General features: G+C 32.6%; 2 protein-coding genes across 2 annotated transcripts; one reads left to right on the forward strand and one right to left on the reverse strand.

The window, feature by feature from the left end:
* The first annotated feature begins 8,276 nt into the window (after positions 1 to 8,276).
* LOC106844062 (olfactory receptor 8H1) lies at positions 8,277 to 9,245 on the forward strand. The gene has a single exon (XM_014861391.1). It carries the CDS (start codon positions 8,277 to 8,279, stop codon positions 9,243 to 9,245), a length of 969 nt encoding a protein of 322 aa, XP_014716877.1.
* A 9,763-nt stretch (positions 9,246 to 19,008) lies between these two features.
* LOC106844117 (olfactory receptor 5T2-like) lies at positions 19,009 to 19,959 on the reverse strand. Its single transcript, XM_014861423.2, has one exon. The coding sequence runs from the start codon at positions 19,957 to 19,959 to the stop codon at positions 19,009 to 19,011; it is 951 nt and encodes a 316-aa protein (XP_014716909.2).
* Between the last annotated feature and the right edge of the window lie 4,953 nt (positions 19,960 to 24,912).

A 24,912-nucleotide genomic window follows, 5' to 3' on the forward strand; every position in this document is an offset into this window, starting at 1 on the left:
AGTCACTTCTTTCTCATTGATGATATTTTTGTAATTTTAAATATTAAATTATTTAGGATCTTTAGCATTTTTAAACAATAACTTAATTTGCTCCTTTTTTTGGTGAGGAAGACTGCCCCTGAGCTAATATCTGTTGCCAATCTTCCTCTTTTTGCTTGAGGAGGATTGTTGCTGAGCTAACATCTGTGCCAGTCCTCCTCCACTTTGTATATGGGACACTGTCACAGCATGGCTTGATGAGCAGGGTGTAAGTTCGTGCCCAGGATCCTAACCCATGAACCCTGGGTCAGCAAATTGGAGCCTGTGAACCCAACCACTATGCCACTGGGCCAGTTCCTAATTTGCTTTTTAAAGAGCAAGTGTTCTTTATTGAGGAAATATTCACTTCTTCCCTGTGGGAATAACTCTTTTCCCTCTTTACACTTACTTGCTAGTTAAATGCTCCTGTTTGCAATTAATTTGGTGTATTTTTCCAAACAATTCTTCCATGGTAGAGCAGAGTTCCTTCAGTTTCATTATGTAATGTAATTTCATCTACTCTTCATTTCCCAAATACCTGGGAAGTGCATGGGTGTCCTAGAAGAAGAAACACTCAAGGGTTTGATATCACCTGAAGGAAAATGTTCTAATTCCTTATTTGCTGATTTCTTATGCGTCTCATTTTATTTTCTAAAATTCCCCTGAATAAATCTTTTCAGTAAATCATGCATTGTTAACATCATCTTGACATGTTCTACTCATTTTCTCATCTTTAAGGGATACTAGTTTTCACTGTAAAAGTAGACATTTTTACACGGAGGTAAATTTTAAGAAGACAAAGACTACTTTGTATTATTGAAACAAAGATTACTTTATTAAAATTATGATTTTTCTCTAAGACGCTATGGCAGCCCTTGCATAGGCAAACCTAGCTCATTAATGAACACTACAAACAAGGATTAAGAAGAAGTATCTATAAAAATATTTGAGTTAAAAATCTTTCTTATTGCAATATTTAATAATTTAACATGTCTCAATTTTAACCCTCCTCCATGAACTTTAAGGGGAGAACTACTTTAAGCATGAATTTAATATCTCCAGCCCCGAATTACTACATTCCTGTTGATTAACTTTTGTTTCCAAATCAATTTGTTATTGTTTCTGTAACAGTCATTATCCATGCAAGAGACTCTGCTCATCTTTACTCATTTGGGAAAACATTTCTTCCACCTTTGGCCCTCAACAGTTTTTCTCAGTCAGGAGGTTATAGTCCTTTTCAATCCTTTCACTGTACTTGTATTTGGAGATAATAGGTGGTTCCAGATCTCTGACCTCCACTGGCTTGGCAAAGCACCACCCATCTCCACTGCCAGAGAGGTAAAATTAGACACTAATGGGCATAACAAGAGCGTCATGTTTTCTGACTCTAAATAGAGTGCCCCTGTTGTTCCGAGTAGTTTCAGACAGCAGTTTATCAGACAGCAAGTGCCAATGGGAACTTTATGATTGATTTTGTAACACACTGAGTTTTGGCCAACTGACTCAATCACGTATTCTTCATAGGAAAAGAATATCTAAATACCCAATTTACACTTAGTGAGAATTTGAAGACTATGAATAGGCTTTACACAAACCCTCTATGGCCAGAAAAGAAGATTCATCTTATTTTTTAATTTTCCACAGACAACACTACATCACTGGGACAAATTCTGAGAAAGGACTCCTTGCTGAAGCTGGAAAATATTCTCATTGCCAACTGAAGATATCACTGTAAATATGTGCTCTTTTTCGCCTTTATCCACCTCCTCAAATTCCTTCCTCTCTGGTACCTACTAATCTGTTCTCTTTGTCCATGTGTTTGTTTGTATTCCACATATCAGTGAAATCATGGGCGGTGTTTGTCTTTCCCTGTCTGGCTTTATTTTGCTTAACCTAATACCCTTGAGGTCCATCAAAGTGGTTGCAAATGGGAAGATTTTGTCTTTTCTTATGGCTGAGTAGTATTCCATTATACACATATACCACATCTTCTTTATCCATTCATCTGCTGATGGGCACTTGGGTTGCTTCCACGTCTTGGCTTTTTGAATAATGCTGCAATAAGCATGGGTTTCATGCCTCTTTAAATTGTTAATTGCAAGTTCTTCAGCTAAATACTCAGTAGAGGGGTAGCTTCATCATATGGTATTTCTATTTTTTTTTTTTTTTGAGAAATCTCCACACTGTTTTCCATAGTGGCTGCACCAATTTATTTTCCCATCAGCAGTGTATGAGGGTTCCATTTTATCCACATCCTCTCCAAAATTTGTTATTCATTGTCTTGGTAATTATACCTATTCTGACACGTGTAAGGTGATATCTTATTGTGGTTTTGATTTGCATTTCCCTAATGATTAGTAATATTGAACATTTTTTCATGTGCCTCTTGGCCACCAGCACATCTTCTTTGGAAAAATGTCTGTTATATCCTCTGCTCAACTTTTGATTGGGTTATTTCTTTGTTGTTCAGTTGTATGAGTTCTTTATATATTTTGGAGATTAACTCCTTTTCGGATGTATGATTTGCAAATATTTTATCCCTATTGTTGTGTTGTCTTTTCATTTTGTCATAGTTTTCTTTGCCTTGCAGAAGCTCTGCAGTGTGATGTAGTCCCATTTGTTTACTTTTTCTTTGTTTTCTATGCCTGAGTACACAAGATATTCAAAAAGATACTGCTAAGACCAATGTGAAAGAGTGTAATGCCTATATTTTCTTATAGGAGTTCTATGGCTTAAGGTCTTACATTCAAGTCTTTAGTCCATTGAGTTAACTTTTTATATGGCATAAGAAAACAGTCTACTTTCATTCTTTTGCATTTGGCTGTACAGTTTTCCCAGCACTGTTTGTTGAAGAGGCTTTCCTTTCTCCATTGAATGTTATTGGCTCCTTTGTCGAAGATTAGCTGTCCATGGATGTATGGTTGTATTTCTGGCCAAGATGTATCCCTCAGTACTGCCTTTACTCTGCGTGAATCATTGTGCAGAAATCAATAGAGTTAGGCGATCACATTTAAAATGTATGTTGAAAGGAACTAAAGATCAATTTGATGAGGTGCTCTTCAAAGAAAATAAATATTTATAATATTTCTCTTTCTCCATCACAATTGTAAACTCTCTGAGAGTTCACTTGGTCACATTTGTGCTCTCCACACATCTAGCAAAAGTGTTACATGCAAAATATGTAAGTAAATATTTTCTTTGCTTTTTGTTTTCTTGTGAAAGGAGAGTGATTAAGTCATTAAGGTCAAGGGTTCTATCTTACTCATGTGCATATCTTTCTTTGATATTTGGACAATAGTGTGCATATCGGCATTCAAAAAATATTAGGTTATTTGAAAGTTTTGTTTCTCGAATGCTTTAAAAAAACATTTCTTACTTATGTATGAAAAATGGCATGGTAATTAACAGACATATTCCTTTACAAATGATTTTCCTGAATGGTTAAATTATGGAAACAAGTATACACAGAATTATACCTTGTGTATATGATTTTAAATAATTGTTAGGCATTCTCTTATATCATGCATTACAAACAAACTTCTTAAAAGAGAAACGGTGTTAGTGGCTTAGCTGGCAGGCTGTGATCGTGGCTCACATAAAACGAAAAGAGTGGAAGACTGGCAATAGATGTCAGCTCAGGGCAAATCTTCTTGAGCAAAAAAAAAAGAGAGGGAGAGAGAGAGAATCAGTCTTCAGTCTTGGGAGTGGTTGAAGGTAATTCATGTGAAGAGATCTATGTGTGCATATGTATATATTTGATTTTCACATATTTAATTTTCTTCTCTGATCTATATTACTCTGATCTCTATTGTCTTCTGTATACTTCATTTTACAATGTAATAGTTTACATTATAAACTATTATCAGTGACAACTTATAAAACATGCTATGCATTGTTTTAGGGACATATTGAGACTGTCTATCTCATCACTCATTCCCTTTTCTCAGACCTTTGTGAGATTTGTTTCTTTCTAAGTATAGTGTCTGAATCAGATGGGTTGCTCTGAAGATTTCTCGTAATCATCATTGAGAATTATTAAACTGATTACGTTTAGTTATTTTTCTTTTTATATCAAGGATTTTTATTCATGTATTCTAAAATACAGTGCTCATTTTTATTATACTTGTGTGAAACATCATGAACTTTGCATCTTATTTTTATTTACCCTGGTTTTAATTGTATGTATTACTTTTATTTTCACTTCTATTGAATATACATTCTTCTATAGATAATTTCCAAGTAATATTTTATTCGTATTAATAAAATTACATATGAATTGTTCTTTTTAGGTTGGTAATGTTTTTTTGATTGTTTCTTTCTAGGAGCAAAAGTACATCACATTTTTCTTGCATACCATAAGCAGTAGTAATATATTTTATTTGTCCAAAGTTATGAATAAATGTCTATATATATTTTTCAATATGCTCTTCATATTTGTCCGTGGCATACCTCCTATCATTCTCTCTTCTAACTGCTCTTTCTGTACCTTCTAGGCCCTGTGATTCACATCTTTCCAGAATGGGCCATGCATATCTTTACCTTTTCTTCTGTCATTCTTTCTGCGGGATTCTCCTAGAACTCTTTCTCTTGACCAATCCCAATGATCGACTCCATAGTATTGTGATTATGTCAAGAAGTGATCATAGTATGTGAAATTTGCCAAATACCTTCTTGTTTTATGCTGAAAAAAGACATTCAATTTAAAATATGTTTGCTGTATCAGGCATCAAAATAAAAACATAGTTTTTTTTTGGAATGGCAAATCTGTAATGCCTTTGTAACGTTCCTGTGAATCAGTTGTATTCCTTGAGTTTGTGTTCTATTATACCACCTTTCGGATACCTTTTCCATCAAAATTTTTCAAATAAGATTATTTTTCATAAGTTGTTTTATTTCAAGCAGTTGCAAAAATTCCTGAAGAACAATTATTCAATGAAAATAAAACAAATTAAATGAAATTGACGTTTTGATATCATATAGATCAGACTTGCTCTCATACACACACAAAGATTAGCCATCCATTCAGAAATGAATTGAAGATTATTATCTGATAATTGGAGAACGTGCTGTAGAACCAGTTAAGATTTTGATCATATTTGCCTTTCAAAATATAGATGTGGAGGGATGGATAGAGAAGCTATCTAAATATAGCTAGTAGAAGTTACCCTTTTTTAAGAGACATTTTTAAGGGAATTCTCCATTTGTAAGGATGTCTCCCTCTCAGTGCCAGGAAGAGGAGGATGACTAAATCTCTAGAAACTCTTACAGTGGAGAAGGTATGGACTTAAGTCTGCATAAGGATCATGCCCTCATTTACTGTGCTTTTCCTGGTAACCTCTTAAAACTGGCCCCTATCTATCTATCTGTCTATCTATCTATATGAAGCGTAGTTTAAACTGTAATGAGCTAGGGAATGAACCTATTCCATCATGAAATCAAGAGATTTAAAATCTCTGATCAGACTTTGGTTTCTGCCATGACAATAAATGGTACAAGAATAGCCCTGAAATCATAAACCACACTAAATGTGAACAAAATGGATTTCAATGTAGGGAAAGTAATGGTCAAGAAAACCTTGCTCCTTGTAATTTTGCAATCACCAGGCCTATTGAGGTGGAATTTACATTGAAGATTGCCTTAGCTCTCATTTGGCTTAACACCCAGGGTTACCTATTGTCAAATAGGGTTATGCCAGCTTTTTAATCTCCAAACAATCGTGTCTTAGTTAGTACTAAGTTTTTGATACTAGAAGAATTGCCTCTCCAAATTTCCTCAAAGATATAATAATACAAAATTGTTCCTTTATCCACACCAACAAATTATCTCCTGAAGTTCTGGAGTAAGAGCAGATTTTCCTGTAAGAGTCACTTTTAGATCTACATGAAAAGTAATAATGATGCCATGGATTAACACAAGATTCACAAGAATATTTTAATTTGATTCTCAGTCTATCCCTTTTCAGATCCTTCCTTTGCTTCCTCATCTTGGACAAATAATCCTCAATAAAACATTTCAGCTTTCTTTTCATATTTTAATTTCTTTTCATTCACATTTAAGAAAATATTTGATCTGGTTAAACACAGAAATGTGTTTTTGGCCACTAAATTAACTATAAAATGTTTACTAATCTCAGTACTGATTTTACCCTCCTGCTTTCCTTTTTCTTTTATAAAATAAAAAACAAGTATACTAACATAGTAAAAGAAATTGCAGAAATATTGCTATGTGGATGAATTGGGTGACTGTCAAACCAGAATGGAGAGCCTGCACCACATTGTCCTTGTGATGACTCAAAATATCTATTTATCAGGGCCTGGCCTGTGGCTCAGTGGTTAAGTTCACACATTCCACTTCGGTGGCCTGAGGTTCACTGGTTTGGATCCCCGATGCAGACATGGCACCAGTTGGCAAGCCATGCTGTGCTAGGTGTCCCACATATAAAATAGAAGAAGATGGGCATGGATGTTAGCTCAGGGCTAATCTTCTTCCAAAAAAAACTATTTATCATCTAATGAACACTTCTAAAAGAAGTTATTTATGGACCACCATTCAATGTGTAGTACTTAAAACTCTGGATTTTATCTAAGGATAATATAACATTGGTCATGTTATATGATGAAATTTTCATTATAAGATGAAAATTAGATACTGAATATACAGTAGAATAATAATTATGCAAATATATAGATACACACATAAGCATCATATGAACAAAAGAAAATAACTGGGAGAAATTCATCAAGATGTTCCAAAAGTTTGGCATTGTTTTCATTTTGTTCTTTGAATTTTGTTGAATTCTAATTTTTTTCCCAACGAACACATTTACTACTATGATAGCATCACATTTTTAAGTATAAAAGTGTTTCATTGTGAAAAATATATCCTTCCATTCCTGACAGTTTCAGTCAGGGAGTAACAAAGTATTTCTCTAGAAATAACATCTCCACCACCTCATTCAAAAATTTAGAGCATCCAAAGGAAGACCAATCCATCAGGCTCTTCAATGTGTGGCTTCTAAGGGATAAGACAGCTATTTTCTCAAAATGTAACGTAGCTGCATTTAGTCCCTGAACATTTTTCCTTGGAAACATGCCAAGCAATGTTCCATTGAAACTGGTCCCCAGGGGTGCCCAACTGTAGCAGTATCATCAATCTCCCATATATTAGGTGCCGTAGAATTCTCAGGATGAGAGGAAAGTCATACTTTGCTCCACTTATGTTCAGAATAGGTCTCTGATATTCTTTTTAAACATAACTTCCAGGCAAATTTTCCATTTCTAGATTGATTTATTTTTACCTCAGAATAAAGCAAAAAATGAATGCACTAAAATTTAAAAAGAATTTATCTCAAAAACCAAATATTATATTACAGAAATTTTCAACTCAAATGTTTTTCATATCTTATTTGTGTGAATAATTTGAAGTTGACAAATTTTTAGACAGATGACACTGGAAGACAGTTTTGTTACATGAACTGTGGCTCACAGTAAGTACTATTCTCAACTTAGTGGATTTTAGATAGAAGCAAATAAAGTGGTGGCATTATCAGAAGATATGCATACACATATCATTTAGACCTTACCCTAAGCAATGTCAGAACTTTTGGAAACAGAAATATAGAGTAGATAGAATCAGAGTCTACAAGCAATGTACATGTTTTAGAAATGTATTTTTTGGAAGAAATTTGATTTGGGATGTCAAGTTAGGAAAACATCATGTCTTTTGGAAATTAATTCTAATATGTGGTTTATAGTTTTAATATATCCTGCTAAAGTTGAAATTCATTCATCATTAGTATTAAATAATATTGGAAATAAAAGGACAGTAAACAATATATTAAAACTGATTTCCATCATTGTTTAGTATATATCTAGCATTTTTTTCTTGGGTTTTCTGAAATTAATTATGAACAGGAATATAGTCTTACAAGCATTTATTCTGCAGTCAGTCTATCTTGCTAGAATCACATGGATAATATGCATTAATAAATAGAAGCATTTAGAACAGTGTCAGATTTATTCTAATTGAGCAATGTTAGTTTTTGTTATATCGTGTCCAAATATCAATTTATACCTATTTCTATATTTGGCAATCAGATTTTTTCCATCGTATTTTGTAAACCACTCGTTATTATCAATTTCTAGAAAGATTAAACTGATATAAATATTCAAGACTTTTCATGTAAGCCCAAACCTTTTCAAGTCATCCCTGCTAAGTATCCACTTTGATTTCTCAACAGTTTAAAGAAGCTGAACACAATGAATAGAAGGAATAATACAAATCTGCCTGACTTCATCCTTATAGGATTGACAGATTCTGAAGAGACCCAGCTGGTTCTCTTTATGCTGTTTCTCCTGATATACCTGATTACTGTGCTGGGGAATGTAGGGATGATATTGATAATCCACCTGAATGTCCAGCTTCACACCCCCATGTATTTTTTCCTCAGTCACCTGTCATTTCTTGATCTCAGTTACTCAACAGTCATCACACCTAAAACCTTAGAGGGCTTAATGACTTCCACCAAGTGTATTTCATACATGAGCTGCTTCACCCAGATGTACTTTTTTGTCTTCTTGGGTGCCACTGAATGTTTTCTTCTCTCCTCAATGGCCTATGATCGCTATGTTGCTATCTGCAATCCTCTACGCTACCCAGTTGTTATGTCTACAAGACTCTGCTGCTCCCTCACCTTTGGGTCCTATTTGATTGGCTTTACAGACTCTTTTACCAATGTATTTTGCATGAGCAGATTGCATTTCTGCAACTCCAATGTAATCCATCACTTTTTCTGTGACACATCCCCAATTTTAGCCCTGTCATGCTCTGACACACAAGACATCGAAATCATGATATTCATTGTCGCTGGCTCCACATTAATGATGTCTCTTATCACAATATCTGTGTCCTATGTGTCCATTCTGTCTACTATCCTGAAAATTACTTCCGCTTCAGGAAAGCAAAAAGCCTTCTCTACTTGTGCCTCCCATCTTCTGGGAGTCGCTGTCTTTTATGGCACCATGATTTTTACTTATTTAAAGCCAAGTAAGTCTTACTCATTGGGAAAGGATCAAGTGGCTTCTGTTTTTTATACCATTGTGGTCCCCATGCTGAATCCACTCATTTACAGTCTGAGGAATAAAGAAGTGAAAAATGCTCTCAGTAGAGCCATGCAGAAGAGGGGAGGGCTCCAGGCAATTAAAATAACAGTGATGCTCAACTTTTAAGATAATCTTTTCTTCCTTCTCTATAGGATATTTCCTTGGCCTGTCCTCCAACAACAATTAAATTCTTTAATTTGTTTCTATGTTTGTTGAACCATCCTTTATTTGACAAAATATGATGTTGGACATTTCCAGGAATATGTCTTTAGAAATCTGTATTGTAACTGGAAGGCGCATGTCAAACCTATGGTCTAAATATATGTGTTTTTAAGGGTTATTGATGCACAAAATGACACAATGTGGTTTCAATCTTTTAAAGTATATGACACAAATTCCCATGCATACTCTAACTTCAGAGAATTTTACTTTGGAAAAGAGTTCCATTTTTGGCACAATGAAATCATTTATTTATTATGTAGAGAAGAAATATAGCACAATGATAGCCAGCACCTTCTTTGGAACCAAACATTCAAAGATTTAGATTCTAGATCTCCTACCCTTTTAGCTGCATACCCCTTAACAGGTCACTGAAACTTTAAATCTCAGTTTCCTCAACTGCACAAGATAAATAATAACTCTAGGTCCATAGACTTATTGTAAAGTTTAAATCAGGTGATGGATGTAAAACATCTAAGACAGTACTAATAACTTCTGTCCAATATCATTAGAAGAATTCCATTCCTGCAAAATTTTTAATGTGCAATGTTTTTTCTTAAAGAATATTCACTTACGTTTTATAAATTGCATTGGGTTAATTTAATTCAGAAACACACAAATAAACAAAAACTCAGCACTCCATAATTTTGGATTTTGAATATGGTATATTAATATTGGAGAAAATTTGAGTAATACTGAAAACTTAAGGAAATAAAATATTGTAAAAATGTTAACGATTTGGTATGTGTTCTTCTAGATCGATAGCTATGTATGCATGTGCATATAGTATATATAAGCAACATTTCTATTGCTTTCTTTGTACTTTTTTGCAGGTTTCACCATAAACTTATAAGTTTAACCTTGAATGTGTTTGTCATTGAAACCTGTGAGATTATTGTGTTCTTGGTACATGAGAAAAAGCAAGATACTTCTCTTGTAATGCTTTGGCCCTGAAATGTCATGAATTCGTCAAGCTAAAAATTGACATTCGATGATACCACTTTGGTGGTTGTTTGCTAAACATTTTAAAATGCTGTCTTTCAGAGATGTGTCAACAAGCTTCATTAAACTGCTGCTATGTTGAAATTCTGTGTACTTCAAAGAATCATTGCCTTTCTCCTTATTTCCATAGATTTGTTATGATCATTAAAAATTAATGCTTGAATTAAATTCTTAACTTATTTGTTCTAAGTTTTTTAACAGAGACAAGTTGTAAAGCTAAGAATTGAAATGAATTTAGATTTTGTGACAACCCACAAACTGTAGTCAGGGAGAGTGTTAAATTTCCTTTATTTTTAAATTTTTTCTCTATAGAGCCTGGAATTACAGTTTTAATTTTATCTGCTATTTAAAGTTTTTTAAAGAACATATTTCTCCATTTTCGAAGTATTTGGTTTTATATGTTAAAATTTGTAACTAGATAGATTGTTTTCGTTCAACCAATAATAATAAAATTTATTTTGTTGAAATATTTACTATTTTATTCATAAAATTATATTTAATTTTTCCTAAACTTTTTAAATGTTTGAAATAAAGTGAAACCTCACTTTTAGTAGTTAAAAGGCTAAACATTTTTCCCTAATTCAAAGCTGTCATCTGATAATCAATCTTTCAAACATGCATCATTTTCCTCTACTTATTTTATTTAAAAATTTCCATTATATATCAATGCCATTTTAATGTATGGCATTTTTGTTTTGATATCCCTATCATCTACACTCTGTATTTACAATTATCCCTATTTGTTTTTATTTACAATTAGAGATAAATATTTGATAAACAGTTATTTTTTAGTAATATGCTTTCTGGCTCATTTCACATGTTGTATAAGCATTATGTCATTTCATTTATTTAAAGGCTCTTTTCATTTTTCTGATCTTTTTTATAAACTGTGTTTTTACCTTGGTATCATATATAACTATTTCTATGGTTCACAGCTGGTGTGTGTTGTCAAAGATGGTCAACAGATTCCAAGATTTTGCAATAACTTTTAAGTTAAGGAAATGCTAATTGAATTAATTTAAATTAAATTAAATTAAGACTACTCTCTCCTCTTTATATTATAGTTTAGAAGGCATGTACATAATGCTCTTGCTAACATGTAACATAATTTATGGGCACTCTGAAAGATTTAGTCTATTTACATTTGCCCTGCAATTTCCTTTTTATAGTAGTGCAAGTCATGTCTCATGTAAGATGTGGTCTGAAATCATATCAGACATAATCTTCCTGTTAATGGCACCATTTCAAAATACTATTTAATGTAAATATGATATAGGAAACAAGGCAAGAATAAATCATGCCAAAAATATGAACAGCTGTGTTTGCTTCCAAATAATTGATACATATAATTGTAATAACTTATTTTGCTGAGCAATTACCATGTGCCAGATAATATTCAAAGGACTCTACATATATAATTAACATAGTTTATCTTCATAAGATAACTTTCAGGTAGGTACTAGCAATATCCATATATTAATCTCACATATTGGAAAGCCTTTTTTCTACTTTTTCAGTGAAACTCTCAGGGTTGATTTTGGAATTTTCTTTTCATCTCACCTACCTAACATCCGATCCATCAGTATATTATGCTGATTCTAAATACAGGATATATTTGGAGTCTGACTACTTTTTTAACACTTTCTCTGCTTTCACCCTGGGCCAAGGAACCATCATCTCAGTCTTAAAATTATTATCGCAGCCACATAGCTTGTCTCTGTTTTCGCCTTATTCTTCTTGAGTCTAATTTCCATGTAAAAGCCAGAGTGACAGTGTTAAACATTGAGTTGGATCACGTCACTTTCTTCACAAATCTTAAGAGATTTCTCATCAGAGTAAAAACTAAGCCTTTCCAAGAGCTCGCTCATCCAAAAGCATTTTGCCCTCACTCCTCAACACTATGAACTCATTCTTTATAATTAAATTTGTCATGTTTACTTTGTTTTGACCATAAAACCTATCTCTTTCTGTACACTTTAGTTGTGATACTACTTGAAAATTTTGCATGTTCTTTTCTTCATCCTGAAGCTTTCTTTTTGTAGATAACTTCAGGGTTTTTGTTGTATTTTCTTCATAAGAACATCTTTACCACCTTATTTAATATTGTGCCTATTCATAATCCCTATCCCTCTTTCATGTTTTATTTGTTTTCCATAAAAGTTATCTTCACCTAACATTTTATATATTTAACGCATGCCTTTTGTTTCTTGCTGTCTCTTTAAGTAAGCTCAAAGAGCTCAGAATACTTGCTTACTTTGTTCAATGTTGTACCCCAAGCACTTAGAACAGTGCCTCAATAAATATTTCTAAAGGCTGAATTTTACAGCTACCAAGACTGGGGCACAGAGACATTAAATAACTGGTTCATGATCATTCTACTAGTTAAAGAACAAGTTCCCATTTTAACCCAGACAGTCTAACTCTAGAGTTCATATTTTTCATCACCACTCTATGATAGGACATTTTTCTACAAAATTATCCTACTATTATAATAGTTGAAAAATAGAGTTTATTATTGTATTAAAGAAAGTATTAAACAAATTACCAGGGGCTATCCAAAGTTCATGTTGCTGGCAGACATTCTGTAGAGCTGCTGATAGAGGACAGTGAGATTTGGGAATACTAGCTAAATGTTCTCAGACATACAGGTACAGTTTTATTTACAGGAATAATACTTATGTAAAAGAAGGCACCATTTATTATGTGATTGTATTCTTCTGGGGAGAGAATCTGTATTACTCAGAGTACAGACTGCCCCGGTGTAACAAAGGAATTCAGAAACTGAATGGCTCAACAAAGAAAAAAGTGTCCTTGGTCATAACCTTGCAGAGTTCAGCTGACTACCACTTGTGGATGGCTCTTTTTTACAAGGTAACCCAGGGAACTAGGTTTCTTCAAAGTTGTTCGTCTGTTATCTCCCAGATGTTGTCCTCTTCTGCATCATTGAAGAGTTCATCCAGCACTCTGGGCACATTCCAGGCTGAGAGAAAGGTGAGATTATCGCATTGGAAAACAATTCCCAAGTTTTTATTCATACAGATGGTTTTCAAGAAATAATTCAATTTATTTAACAGATAAAAGACTACTCATGTCATCCATTTCTTCTGATGTGAGCATCTTTAAGCAGATGCGTATTTCCTTTAAGTATCAAAATTATTAAAAAGAGTTGTTTATAACGTTGTATTATTATCCTTTTAATGTTTTTGGAGACCAAGCGATAGCCCTTCTTTTATTTCTGATATTGGTAATGTGGGTCTTCTCTCTTCTCAATGGTGACCATAGGAATTATAATACGCATGTATAATATGAATGTTAGTGTACAAGAGTAGACCTAAAATAATATGCAACATAACTGGTAATATAAGAGCCATATATTACATATAGTAACTATCTAATTCTTCTCTCCCATTCTTTGTGTTATTTTTGTTATATATTTACTTTTGTGTATGGTTTAAACTCATAATGCATCAGTAGAGGGTGACTTTAGTCATTTATTTTTTAAAGAAATTAAAATTAAAAATCCAATATTTGCTATACTTATTTTCGTTGTTACATTTTAGGTGTTATTTATTTCTTTGTATAGACCCATATTTCCTACTATCATACTCTTTTTACTAGAAAATTGTTGACGCATAAGTCTACTGACTAAAAATGATTTCAGTGTGTGTGCATGCACACACATGTATGTGATCAAAGCATGCACTTAAAAACAGAAAGATCAACAACAACAACAAATCAAAACAAAATTTATATTAACAACAGAGTATAACAACTCTCTAGGTGTAAATCTAAGAAAGATGCACAAGTACAACCCTACACCTGCATAAAAAAAATAATCTTTCCAAGTGTTTACACACGTATTTCATTTAAATATAAAGGAGAGAATAAGATTCCAAAGAAGCCCTAACTATTCAGAAATATTATGCAAAAAAATGAGAAATATCTTTTAAATCTTCATTGATAATAAAAGTATATCAGAAAAATATACCATAAAGCAAACAAATACATACTGATTAAGAAAAGTCTAAAATATATTAAGTGCACCTATGAAATATAGACAATATCAGAATGTCTATGTGTAAAAAATTGAGATTTCGCAAAAACAGTTGCTTGAACTCAATAAAGAATTGGGGACAAAATCATTGTAGAAATGAGCACTAAGAATTAACCCAAGAATGAATAGATGCTTCAATACTCTCTCTCCCATATTGCTAAATTTGATTTGCTAGCATTTTGTTTAGCATTTTTACATCGATAGTTATGAGTTATTAGTCTATTTACAATTGGATTTCTTTTCTTTTGGTGTCTTTGTCTGGTTTTATCAAGATAATACTGACATCATAAAATGAGTTGATGAGTGTTTCCTCTTCTATTTCCTGGAAGAGTTTGTGAAGGATTGATATTGATTCTTTTTAAATCTTAGGTTGAATTCACTAGGGAAACCATCTGGGTCTGAGCCCACTCCCCAGTGTCTACCCAAGATAATTTAAAGCAAATGTACACTTAAACTCTTGCATACAAATTTTCATAATTATGAATAATAGGCAAAGAATGACAACAACCCAAATGAACATCAACTGGTGAATGGATAAACAAATGTGGTATATCTATGCAATGGATTATAGTATGGCAATAAAAAGAAATCAAGTACTTATACATGCTACAATATACATGGATCTTAAAAACATTATTCTAAGGATTCCTATTATATTTCTCTTCTAATTCTTATTTCTAGGGAAATAAGTCAGTCACAAAGCACAACATATTGCATGATATGATTCATTTGAAATTTCCAGGATGGCAAATCTATAGAGACAAAAAATCTATAAAGACCGTCTAATTGTTCCTTGGTTTGGGGGTGGGAGAATTGGGAATGTGTGCTAGCTGCTACAAAGTTTCTTTTAGGCATGATGAAAATGCACAATCCTTTAAATTTATTAAACATAATGAGTTATGTATTTGAACAGGTGAAATTTATGGTATATAAATTATTTCTCAAGAAACTTCTTACCCTAATGTATCTGTAAGTATTATTTACACTAGATAAAGAAAAGGGTCTTGTGAAATTTAAAAAAAAAAAAATGGAATATATCCCATGAAAATACAGTAAGGAAAATAGAAGAAAGGAAGAAAATAAAGATAAAGAAGACAGAACTTGCGTATAATTTGATCCTTCAAGAGGAAATCCAAGTGAAAGAAACAGGAAAAATATCACAAACTATAATCCAGATGTTTTATTCTGTAATTAAAGAAGATTTGAAACTTTCTATTCAAAACATATGTGTTCTGAGTTAGTCGACAAAGAATGATAAAAGCTAAATTATATTTATTAAAGTTAATATTTCCTTATACAAAACCGGATGAAAAGATCTAGTTACTTTTAAGGGCTAGCACTACAGCTCTTAGGTTTTTCAATAGTGCTTCATGGCAGGATAAAATGGAAACAAGGAAATACAACCAAGGACAAATATGAATATAAGGTTAGAGTAAACAAACTCAACTAACTAATTGTGAAAACCAATATTTCTCCTAGTAGGAAACCAAGAGCTTGCACCTAAAAATGTAGAGACGATGGAGATAATATAGAGGGAATTATCAAAGCTAAATATATTACTTAAAAACAAAAACAATCTAAAAGTAAGTACATAATGGCACAGGGAGTGATGAAGACAGACCACAAAAGGAAAGGCTTTGCATATGTTTGTGTATGTGAATATGACTGTGTATATATGCACATTTGCATTCATAAATACATGTTTGTCTATGATATGTTTGTAACATGAACATTATGACAAAGCCACACTAAATACGTGTTTAGTGATGATTGTAAATGCTCCTAAAATATCTTTAAAAAGAAAAGACTTTCAGTAAAGTTTTTTGAAAGCTAAATATATTACTAATTTTTTCAGAAAGGTGAAAAATAAAAGTATAGGCAGATATACTTTTAGGCAATACCCATGAAAAGAGCATGGGTTGTAATTTTAACGTCAAGAAATACAGAGTGCAGGAAGGGGAAGCAAAGTAAACAAAAAAGTAAATTTTGTCTTGATAAACTTTAATTCACAATGAAGACTTAAAAGTGTTATCTAGGCAAATAGTAATCTTGCAACAAATATTCTCAAGTTGAAAACTTGTCATACAGGTAATTCAAAGAGAGGAATGTAGAATCATACTAACATTAGGAAGACAATACATTTCTGTTAAACATTTTTAGTCAAGAAAACATCGAAAAGGACATAAAGACAAAGTATACATTCAAAAAGAATATTTTTACAGATAATTATGTATTAAGCTTGTTCACAAATAAGAGAAAATTCTCCTTCTTTTCATATGTTTATGCTGCCATATATTGGTGAAAAAAAGATCTCCATATAGAATATTGTAACATTTCATTCTGTTAAGAAACAAATAACAGAAAAATAAACTCTCTATTGCAGTTAGGCATTCTTAAATTGTTATTAAACTACTGTTAAGTTAAAGAGAAATAAGGAAAAAACAAGATATATTGATAATGAAAATATGACATATTTAAAAATGTGGGATGCTACTGACATTATGTTCATCAGAAAATCCATATCTAATGCAGAAAGCTATAAAAGAATAGCAAAATAGACTAATAGAAGGAAAAGGAAAAATTTTAAGAGGAAAGAACAAAGTAGATAATCCAAACGCCAACTAACATTTGCATGAAAAATACTGTCTCTGTTTTACATGTGTCCTTTAACTGAATTAAATAAAATGCTTTTCACAGTTTCTGATCTACGATATTCATTCATTAAGGGCATATTTGAGTAACAATATGTGTCAGACATTGTTCTAGACTCTGAAAAATAGATTAGAGAATAAACAACATGTAAATAAAAATTCATATCATGTAAAATAGTGAAAAGTGCAATGGGTACATTTAATAAACAAGGAATATGAGGAGATAAAAGTTGGTAAGTTGCATTATCATAATATAGCAAGTGAGATCCTAAGACGAGACATTTAATGAAAGGAATCATGTGAATAACAGTGTGGAGAGCCTTTCAAACAGAAGAAAAGAAATACAGAAAAATTATGATTGGAATATATTGTGATTAGAGATGCTCCAAATATGTAATGTTGATGGATTATTTAAATTTAATAATCCCATTTTTGGAGGTGTCCATAGGTTATACTCTATGTTTTAAACAGATTGCTCTATTGTAACTAAAGGAATTTCAGATTAAAGAAAAATATTAATGAAAGGAAAGAAAAAACCAACTACATGTGATTAACTTTGAAGGACACATGTCCTTGCAATGAAAATGAGGTCAGCTGGAAGCAGGGCTAAACATGAGCGTAAGAGAGACTCTCTTTTCTACCCTGGTTCTTGGTCCTGGATACTGAGGAGAGGTGGCATCTTCAAGAACATCAATCACAGAAGGATAGGGGTCAAATGAAAACAGAGCCCAAGCTTAGTCAGGACCAGCCTGGTAGGGAAGACCACAAAGATTGCTGGGGCTAGTTCTAGGAAGAGCCCAATCTGCCAAAGCTGAACCTTATTCTCTGAATCGTGTTTGTCTTTTTTCATTCTTGAGTTTAAGTATAATCTTGATAAATGTTAATGCCTAGTCTCTGTATTCTTTGAGGAAATAAAGAATGGGTTCACTGTCCATGCTGTGGATGAATAATGAAATAATAAAATGGGAAGAAATGCACTCCCACTAAAAGCCTGGTAATGACACCAGGAATTTGAACACATTCTCCAAGGTCTCCTAACCAAAGGGTGTGATTAGATTGCTGCCAATGCCTAGATCTGAGGACAGAGCAGAGTGCTTTGAACTGGAATCTGATACCAATGATTCCATAGAAAGGGCTATGAGAATATGTCAGCTTAGTTTTGCTGTTGATTAGGTGGTATTTGGTTGAGATTGTCTGATATAATTATAAAGTACTTGTGATTGTAACCTAGGATCCTATCCAATTTGACTCATATTGAGATGAAAGTTAATATGATACATTTTAAAGAAAGGATTACATGTATATGTGACTCTCTCTGGGTGTAAATGTATATGTATATAACACATACTGATATTCATATATTGGAATCCTAACCCTTGTATCTCAGAATGTGACTATATTTGGAGATAAGTTCTTTCTGAAGGTAATTAAGTTAAAATGAAGTTTTTAGGGTGGACTCTTATCCAATATCACTGATATCACTATAAGAACAATATTAAGAAATAGACATTCAAAGAGAAAAGAACAGCTGAAGACACAGGGAAAAGACAAGGCCTCAGAAGAAACCAACCCTGCCTTTAACTTGATCTCAGATTTCTAGTTTCTAGAACAGTGAGAAGTAAATTTCTGTTGTTTAAGCCACTAATCTGTGATATTTTGTTATGGCAGCATTAACAAAATAACACAAGTATCAGCATACATGTACACATGTGGATATATACATATTTGTACATATGTATGTATGTGTGTGTATATCTGAGAATGACTTAGGTAAGAAGCAAAGAGATGACACAGTTTTTCTGCATGTGATGAAACCACACAGCTGGAGGTATGACTATAATCTTTATCTAAAAATGTCTAAGAAGAATAGAAAGACATTAATAAACTAAGGCAAAACATTTTTAGCGTAAATTCTTGTTACGGAGGAAAAGAACATCACTCTTAATTTTTTTCAATTTAATGGTTAGTGTGAAAAATATATTTTATTGATACACCCAATTTCACCAAACACTCTTTTCATTGCCTCTTTTACATCTTTGTTCCTTAAAATATAAATGATGGGATTCAGCATGGGAATCACAATCGTGTAAAATATTGACACTATCATGTCTTGGTCCAAAGAGTAGCTGGAACTCGGTCTCACATACATGGAGAAGATTGTTCCGTAATAAATTGACCCTCCAGTTAGGTGAGAGCCACATGTGGAAAGGACTTTTTGTCTCCCTTCAGCAGAATGCATCCTCAGAATGGCCAACAGAATGAAACCATAGGAGACCAGGACAATCAGGATAGTAATTATCTCAATAATGCCTGTAAAGTAGGAAACTAAAAGCTGGTTTGTGTGAGTGTCAGAACAAGAAATAGCAAGGACAGGAGGAATGTCACAAAAGACATGTCTAATTTCATTAGATGCACAGAAGCTTAGAGTAAATGCAGTCCCTGTTTGCACTGAAGCAGACAAAATGCCACCAACATAGGAAACAACGATGAGTGGCACATAGAGCCTCGGTGACATCTTAACTGAATACAACAGAGGGTTATAGATTGCTACATAGCGATCATATGCCATTGCAGCCAAGAGAAAGCATTCTGTGGTCCCAAATGTAACTATGAGAAACATCTGTTCTGCACATCCAAAAAATGAAATGACTTTATTCTTCGATAGAAAATTGACCAACCTTTTGGGAGTAACAACTGAGGAATAGCAGGCATCCAAGAATGACAACACACTGAGAAAATAGTACATGGGGTTGTGGAGCCGAGAATCCCCAATAACCAATACAACCAGTCCCAAATTTCCCATCAGAGTAAATAGGTAAATTGCCAGAAACAGGGAGAACAAGATGATTCGCAGTTCAAGCTTGTCTGTGAAGCCCTTCAGTACAAATATAGTAACTTCAGTGACATTCTTCATGTTGACACCTCATGGAACAAACGTGTAAAATTATACTTCATATTGCTATGATAATACTTAGCAATACTCTGTCTCAGGGAAAGTAACCTAGGTCCTCATATTTATTTCTTGGCAATGCATAATTTCCCAGCAGCATTTCAGGACACAGTAACAGATGATGGCTCAGACCTTGATGCCACTATCTACAGAATCAAGTTGAAGATTTGAGTTTTACTCACAAGCTCAACTCATGTGATTTTTAAAACCATCAAGTCAAATGGTTAATTTAACACTGAATTTTATTAGCTGTTTTGCTATTAAAAACCATTGAAACACAAAGTGAACAGCTAAAACATTTCCTTATATAATCATGACATTAATGTCTAGATCAAAACAATAGAATAATGATTGAAAGTCAAATTGTGTCAAAATTAGTTTTAAAAATAACTTAAAAATAGAATACTGTATTAGATTTGTTTGACAGTCTAAAAGCCTAGTGAATTGTAATATTTTATGAGTTAATCTCTCTCAAATTTTTCCAACTCCATTACATTATCCTGAAAAGAGCTAATTAAGACTTTTTTACGAAGATGGACTCTGATTGAATTTAAAATTATAGGACAACTTATGTTTCATTTAATTTGTTTTTCAAATACTTAGTATTTTGTCTGATGTGGGTAAATATTTGGTCATTGGTATCGTTTTTGGAATCTTAATTCTTGATAATCTATGTTTTTCCGCTTTCTCAAAACTCCATGGTAAAAATGAAGGAATTATAGGAAAAAATAACAAACATGATTTTTCTTTCAGAATATTACACTTGATTATATATTGTTGATTTTGGACTCAGTGAAATAACAGCTAAGTAACTATTATCTAAAAGCAACAGATAAATATTAGTAATCAAAAATACAACAATTAAAAAACAATATTTACATCTAGAAATAAAACAGCATTAAGAGTAAATAAATAGGAGCAAAATTAAAGTTAGAAGGCACAGAAGAAATCATTTCTGCATTGTCCCACTGATAATCAAATTAGTAGTCAAAGTGTTACCTGAACCTGAATTCAAATTTCCATTTTTAGTCCAAAGCATAGCACAAGCTGGAGAATAGATTTTCTTCAAGTTATTCACTATATCTATATTTTATTTTTATATATGCCCCCTTTGAAAATTTGAGTATGTCTTGAGGGCACATATCTGCTGGAAACAATTTTAAATAGTACATTACCTAAATTCAATACATTGACGTGGATCCCACCAGTAAGAGAAAGAGTCATTTGGATTAGAAATAGTGATGGAAGGAGAAGAAAGCACAATCAACAATCTTCTGGGAAAGATGAAGTCAGGATTCCTTAGAAGAATTGTCAATATCAGGAGAAATTTTTTTCATAGAAGTATTGGAAAGATTAAAAGCAGAGAAAATAAAAAATACTCATATGTGACATCATAAAAGGCAGAATTTAGGTTGAGTCTTACATATTGGATATAAAAGATACGTCAAAACAAATTAGGACACTCAAACCACTTATTCTTATTAACTGAATATTTTTGAGTGGCTATAATACTCTAAGATGCTTCTAAATATATCTTTTCATTAGAAAAATTCTTAACGAATTGACGGGAAACCCCACACTACATTTTTCTTATTTTAAAAAAGCCATGGGGACGGATGGCATGAATATCAACCAATGGGAGGTTCAGACAAGAGTTTATGTAGATAACGTAAAAATAGAAATAAAAGAAAAAAAGCAAACCTTACTGAATATACTGAAATCAATCTCTGTTTTAATGCATTTAGGAGTCAGAAGAAAAAATTCAATCCCAATACAATTCTTGCCATCAGTTCATTGATAACCTAGTACAAGGAAAATTACATAGGATTGATTGTGCTCTTTACTCAGCTTGCTAATTAAAAGCCACCTGTGAGATTATATTTTCCCTCCAAAATTTACTCCTCTTTCTAATAGCAATAAATTTAAATGACAAAGCAGACACAATAACACAACGCCAGGCAGACTAATTAAATATGTGAAACAATGAATTTTTAAAGCAATTTCCTTTAAATTTGTCAATTTGAGATATAGATTTAAGATGCTCATAAAATTTCACTTCTGTCATCACATCTATTTATTTTTATAAATTAGCAAATATTGGGCCACAACGCTAACATTATGACTTAATCATTGAAAAACATAGTTGATCAGAGCCTTGAACTAGATATTTCATTCTTTAGCTCATGTAATAAATATTTTGTGATTATTTATATGTACATTCTTCTACCAGATCAAAACAAATCAATTAAACTATGATTATGATTTTTCCTCTATGCACTCTTTAAGTGCCTGCATTAGATAATGAAGGAATTTTGTGAATTGTATGATCTGTTAATGAAAAAACAAAACAAAAAAACCACACACAGATCACCACAAACCCATTTGCCACACTGCAGTGGGGTTAATTTTGCATTGGATAAACAAGATAATGAAAAATTACAAGGTTGAACACTTCAATTAAATTTCTCTTAAAACCATCATTTCTGTTATATGGGCATGAATAAATCAATATTAATACATATTGAAACGACTCAGAATTACAACAGAAAATGACTATGATTCTTGAAGAATTTAATAATATGGAATTATCTTTTATAATTAATGTAAAGCCACTTCCAAAATTATAACCTCAATAGAAGGCAGGACACTCCAAAATATTTTGGGTTCAATACTGAAACACTAGGTTTGCAAAAGATGAGCAAAATAACAACCACTTATGGAGCTGTAGGAACAGACTTTTGCACACATTATTTTACTTCACCTTTATAGCAACTCTCACAGCTAATAAATACCAAAGCCAAGATTCCATCCTAGATCTCTCTTATGGTGCATGCACTTTTCACCGTTTTTACTGATACTTATTATAGCAAGACATCATTCTGCAACTTAATTCCCCAATCACTCCTCCACTGAAATAAAACAAAACACAATCTTTCACGTATTTGGATATTTTTTAAGCCATTAAGACTAGAGAAACATTACGAAATAAGCAGTAATCTGAAGTGGCTTCTACATCACATAGCTAGCAAAATAAACTTCAAAGAATTACTATTTTTCTCATTGTTTCAAAATATAAGCCCCCAGGTATTTGAATTGGTCAAATATTTTCTTGCCCTCTATTCATAAATATCCTGATTTAATTACTTTGATCTAGTCTGTCTTCTCCTATCAGGAAAAAGAAAACATACACTCTATTTGGTGCATTCTCATTACTTCTATAAACATAAATTCTCTGTTTTCTATTTTCTTTGTTTTAATTCAGAAATTATTTTTTTCAGTTCTTAGACTCTGCATAAATTGGATTGTGATGAATACATTCTATTCACCTATGCAACAGGCAAGAACTAAAGGGGTGAATGCTGAAGATTTCATAACCCATTCGACCTTGATATTTATGTCCCACCTCCTAAAATATTCTGCAAATGGTCTGAAATTTTCTCTTACCTGTGGAACAGCAAAGCCAGGTTTAAATACACTATGAGTATGATTAGTTTAATTTGTTTATATCCATGTACCCAAGTGTTGATAAAACCCAAAGGAGATGCCTCAAGAGGCCTATCCCCCAATTATTTTCTGGTTATAAGTAGCAACATGGTGATTTACTCAATAATTGAAAAGGAAATGGTTCTGGAATAATGTAATGCATTTTGATATTTATAAAATGAATTGAAAAAATCAATCAAGTTATTTGGTCTCTGGTGTAAAACAATGCCTTTAGAAAAAATATATGTTTTGACACTACATAAGAAATCTTAAGAGATGTGATGTACTTTTGTATTATAGCTCTGACATGGGCTTAGCACTAACTTCTCTGAAAATCAATGTCTTCATCCTGGCAATATCAGCTATTTTATATTGCAACGTCAGTAAATATGGTAAACTATAATAATGTAAAATCACAATATATGTCTTGCAGAATCTAGCGGATGGATTTATAGTCATTCAAATTCATTACACTTTTACTCTGTTCAAATTATGCAGTGTGTAGTTTAAATGAACAAAGCATACATTTGGACCTTATCAGAAATTCTTTTTCAAGGTAATGAGAAAAGTAAAAAAAGTCGTAGAAATGTGGAGAAGATATCAAAAATTTAAAGCTCTGTAGGACATTACAAGTCATGCAATTATATAAATTCTGAATACAATTGAGAATTTACTCAGATTAAATAAAACATATCTGTCAATCAATTGATTGACATACACACACACTTAAACACACACACACATACATGCCTCGGACTGAAATAGAGAAATTTAACATTGGTAGAAAAGGTAAGCCCAGTAGAATTTTTATTTTTCTTCAATTTTCCAGATACTCCTCAGCCCTACCAAGACTCAATCCAATGTCACAAGTGACTAAAATGGTGCTACAGACCACTGAAAATCTCAGAACTACGCAGCACATGCTCCCTTTGAAAAGTAGGGGGTCACCTAGAGGAGGAAAGTGCTGATAAGTATGTCAAATGTGTAGGGCAGATACAGTAGGAAGGAAAATTTCAACAGGTGGGTGTCTTCGGGAAGATGTGGGACTCAGAAAGTACTCTTTTAGCAACATATATTGTCTCAAGTGCAGAGTACTCCTTTGGAAAGTAAGATCTGTTTGGACCCGAGAAACAGTAGGTAGAAAGTTCTCTTGAAACAAGCTTTGCTCTGAGAGTTTAAGTAGCTAGATAATCATATTTTAAGGACATCTTAAAAACATGAGAGTGATTCACTCAGCATAAAACTGGAAAAGAGACCTTGATGTATCTTCAGCTTCAGAGGTACCTTCTTCTGATAGTCAAAATGTCCATCACATTTACACATTTAAGGAACAAAAAGATTGCTATTGAACTCCACATAATAGTATTTAAATTACCAAAAACACTCAAAATAATGTTCCAAATATTACTGAAATCAGAGCTTAAAATAAGACCA

The sequence above is a fragment of the Equus asinus genome, chromosome 17, assembly GCF_041296235.1.
Source record: "Equus asinus isolate D_3611 breed Donkey chromosome 17, EquAss-T2T_v2, whole genome shotgun sequence".
Lineage (NCBI taxonomy): Eukaryota > Metazoa > Chordata > Mammalia > Perissodactyla > Equidae > Equus > Equus asinus.

What these genes read in the sequence shown, in the direction of transcription:
- LOC106844062 (XM_014861391.1), top strand. Translation starts at nt 8,277, where the DNA reads ATGAATAGAAGGAATAATACAAATCTGCCTGACTTCATCCTTATAGGA.
- LOC106844117 (XM_014861423.2), bottom strand. Translation starts at nt 19,959, where the DNA reads ATGAAGAATGTCACTGAAGTTACTATATTTGTACTGAAGGGCTTCACA.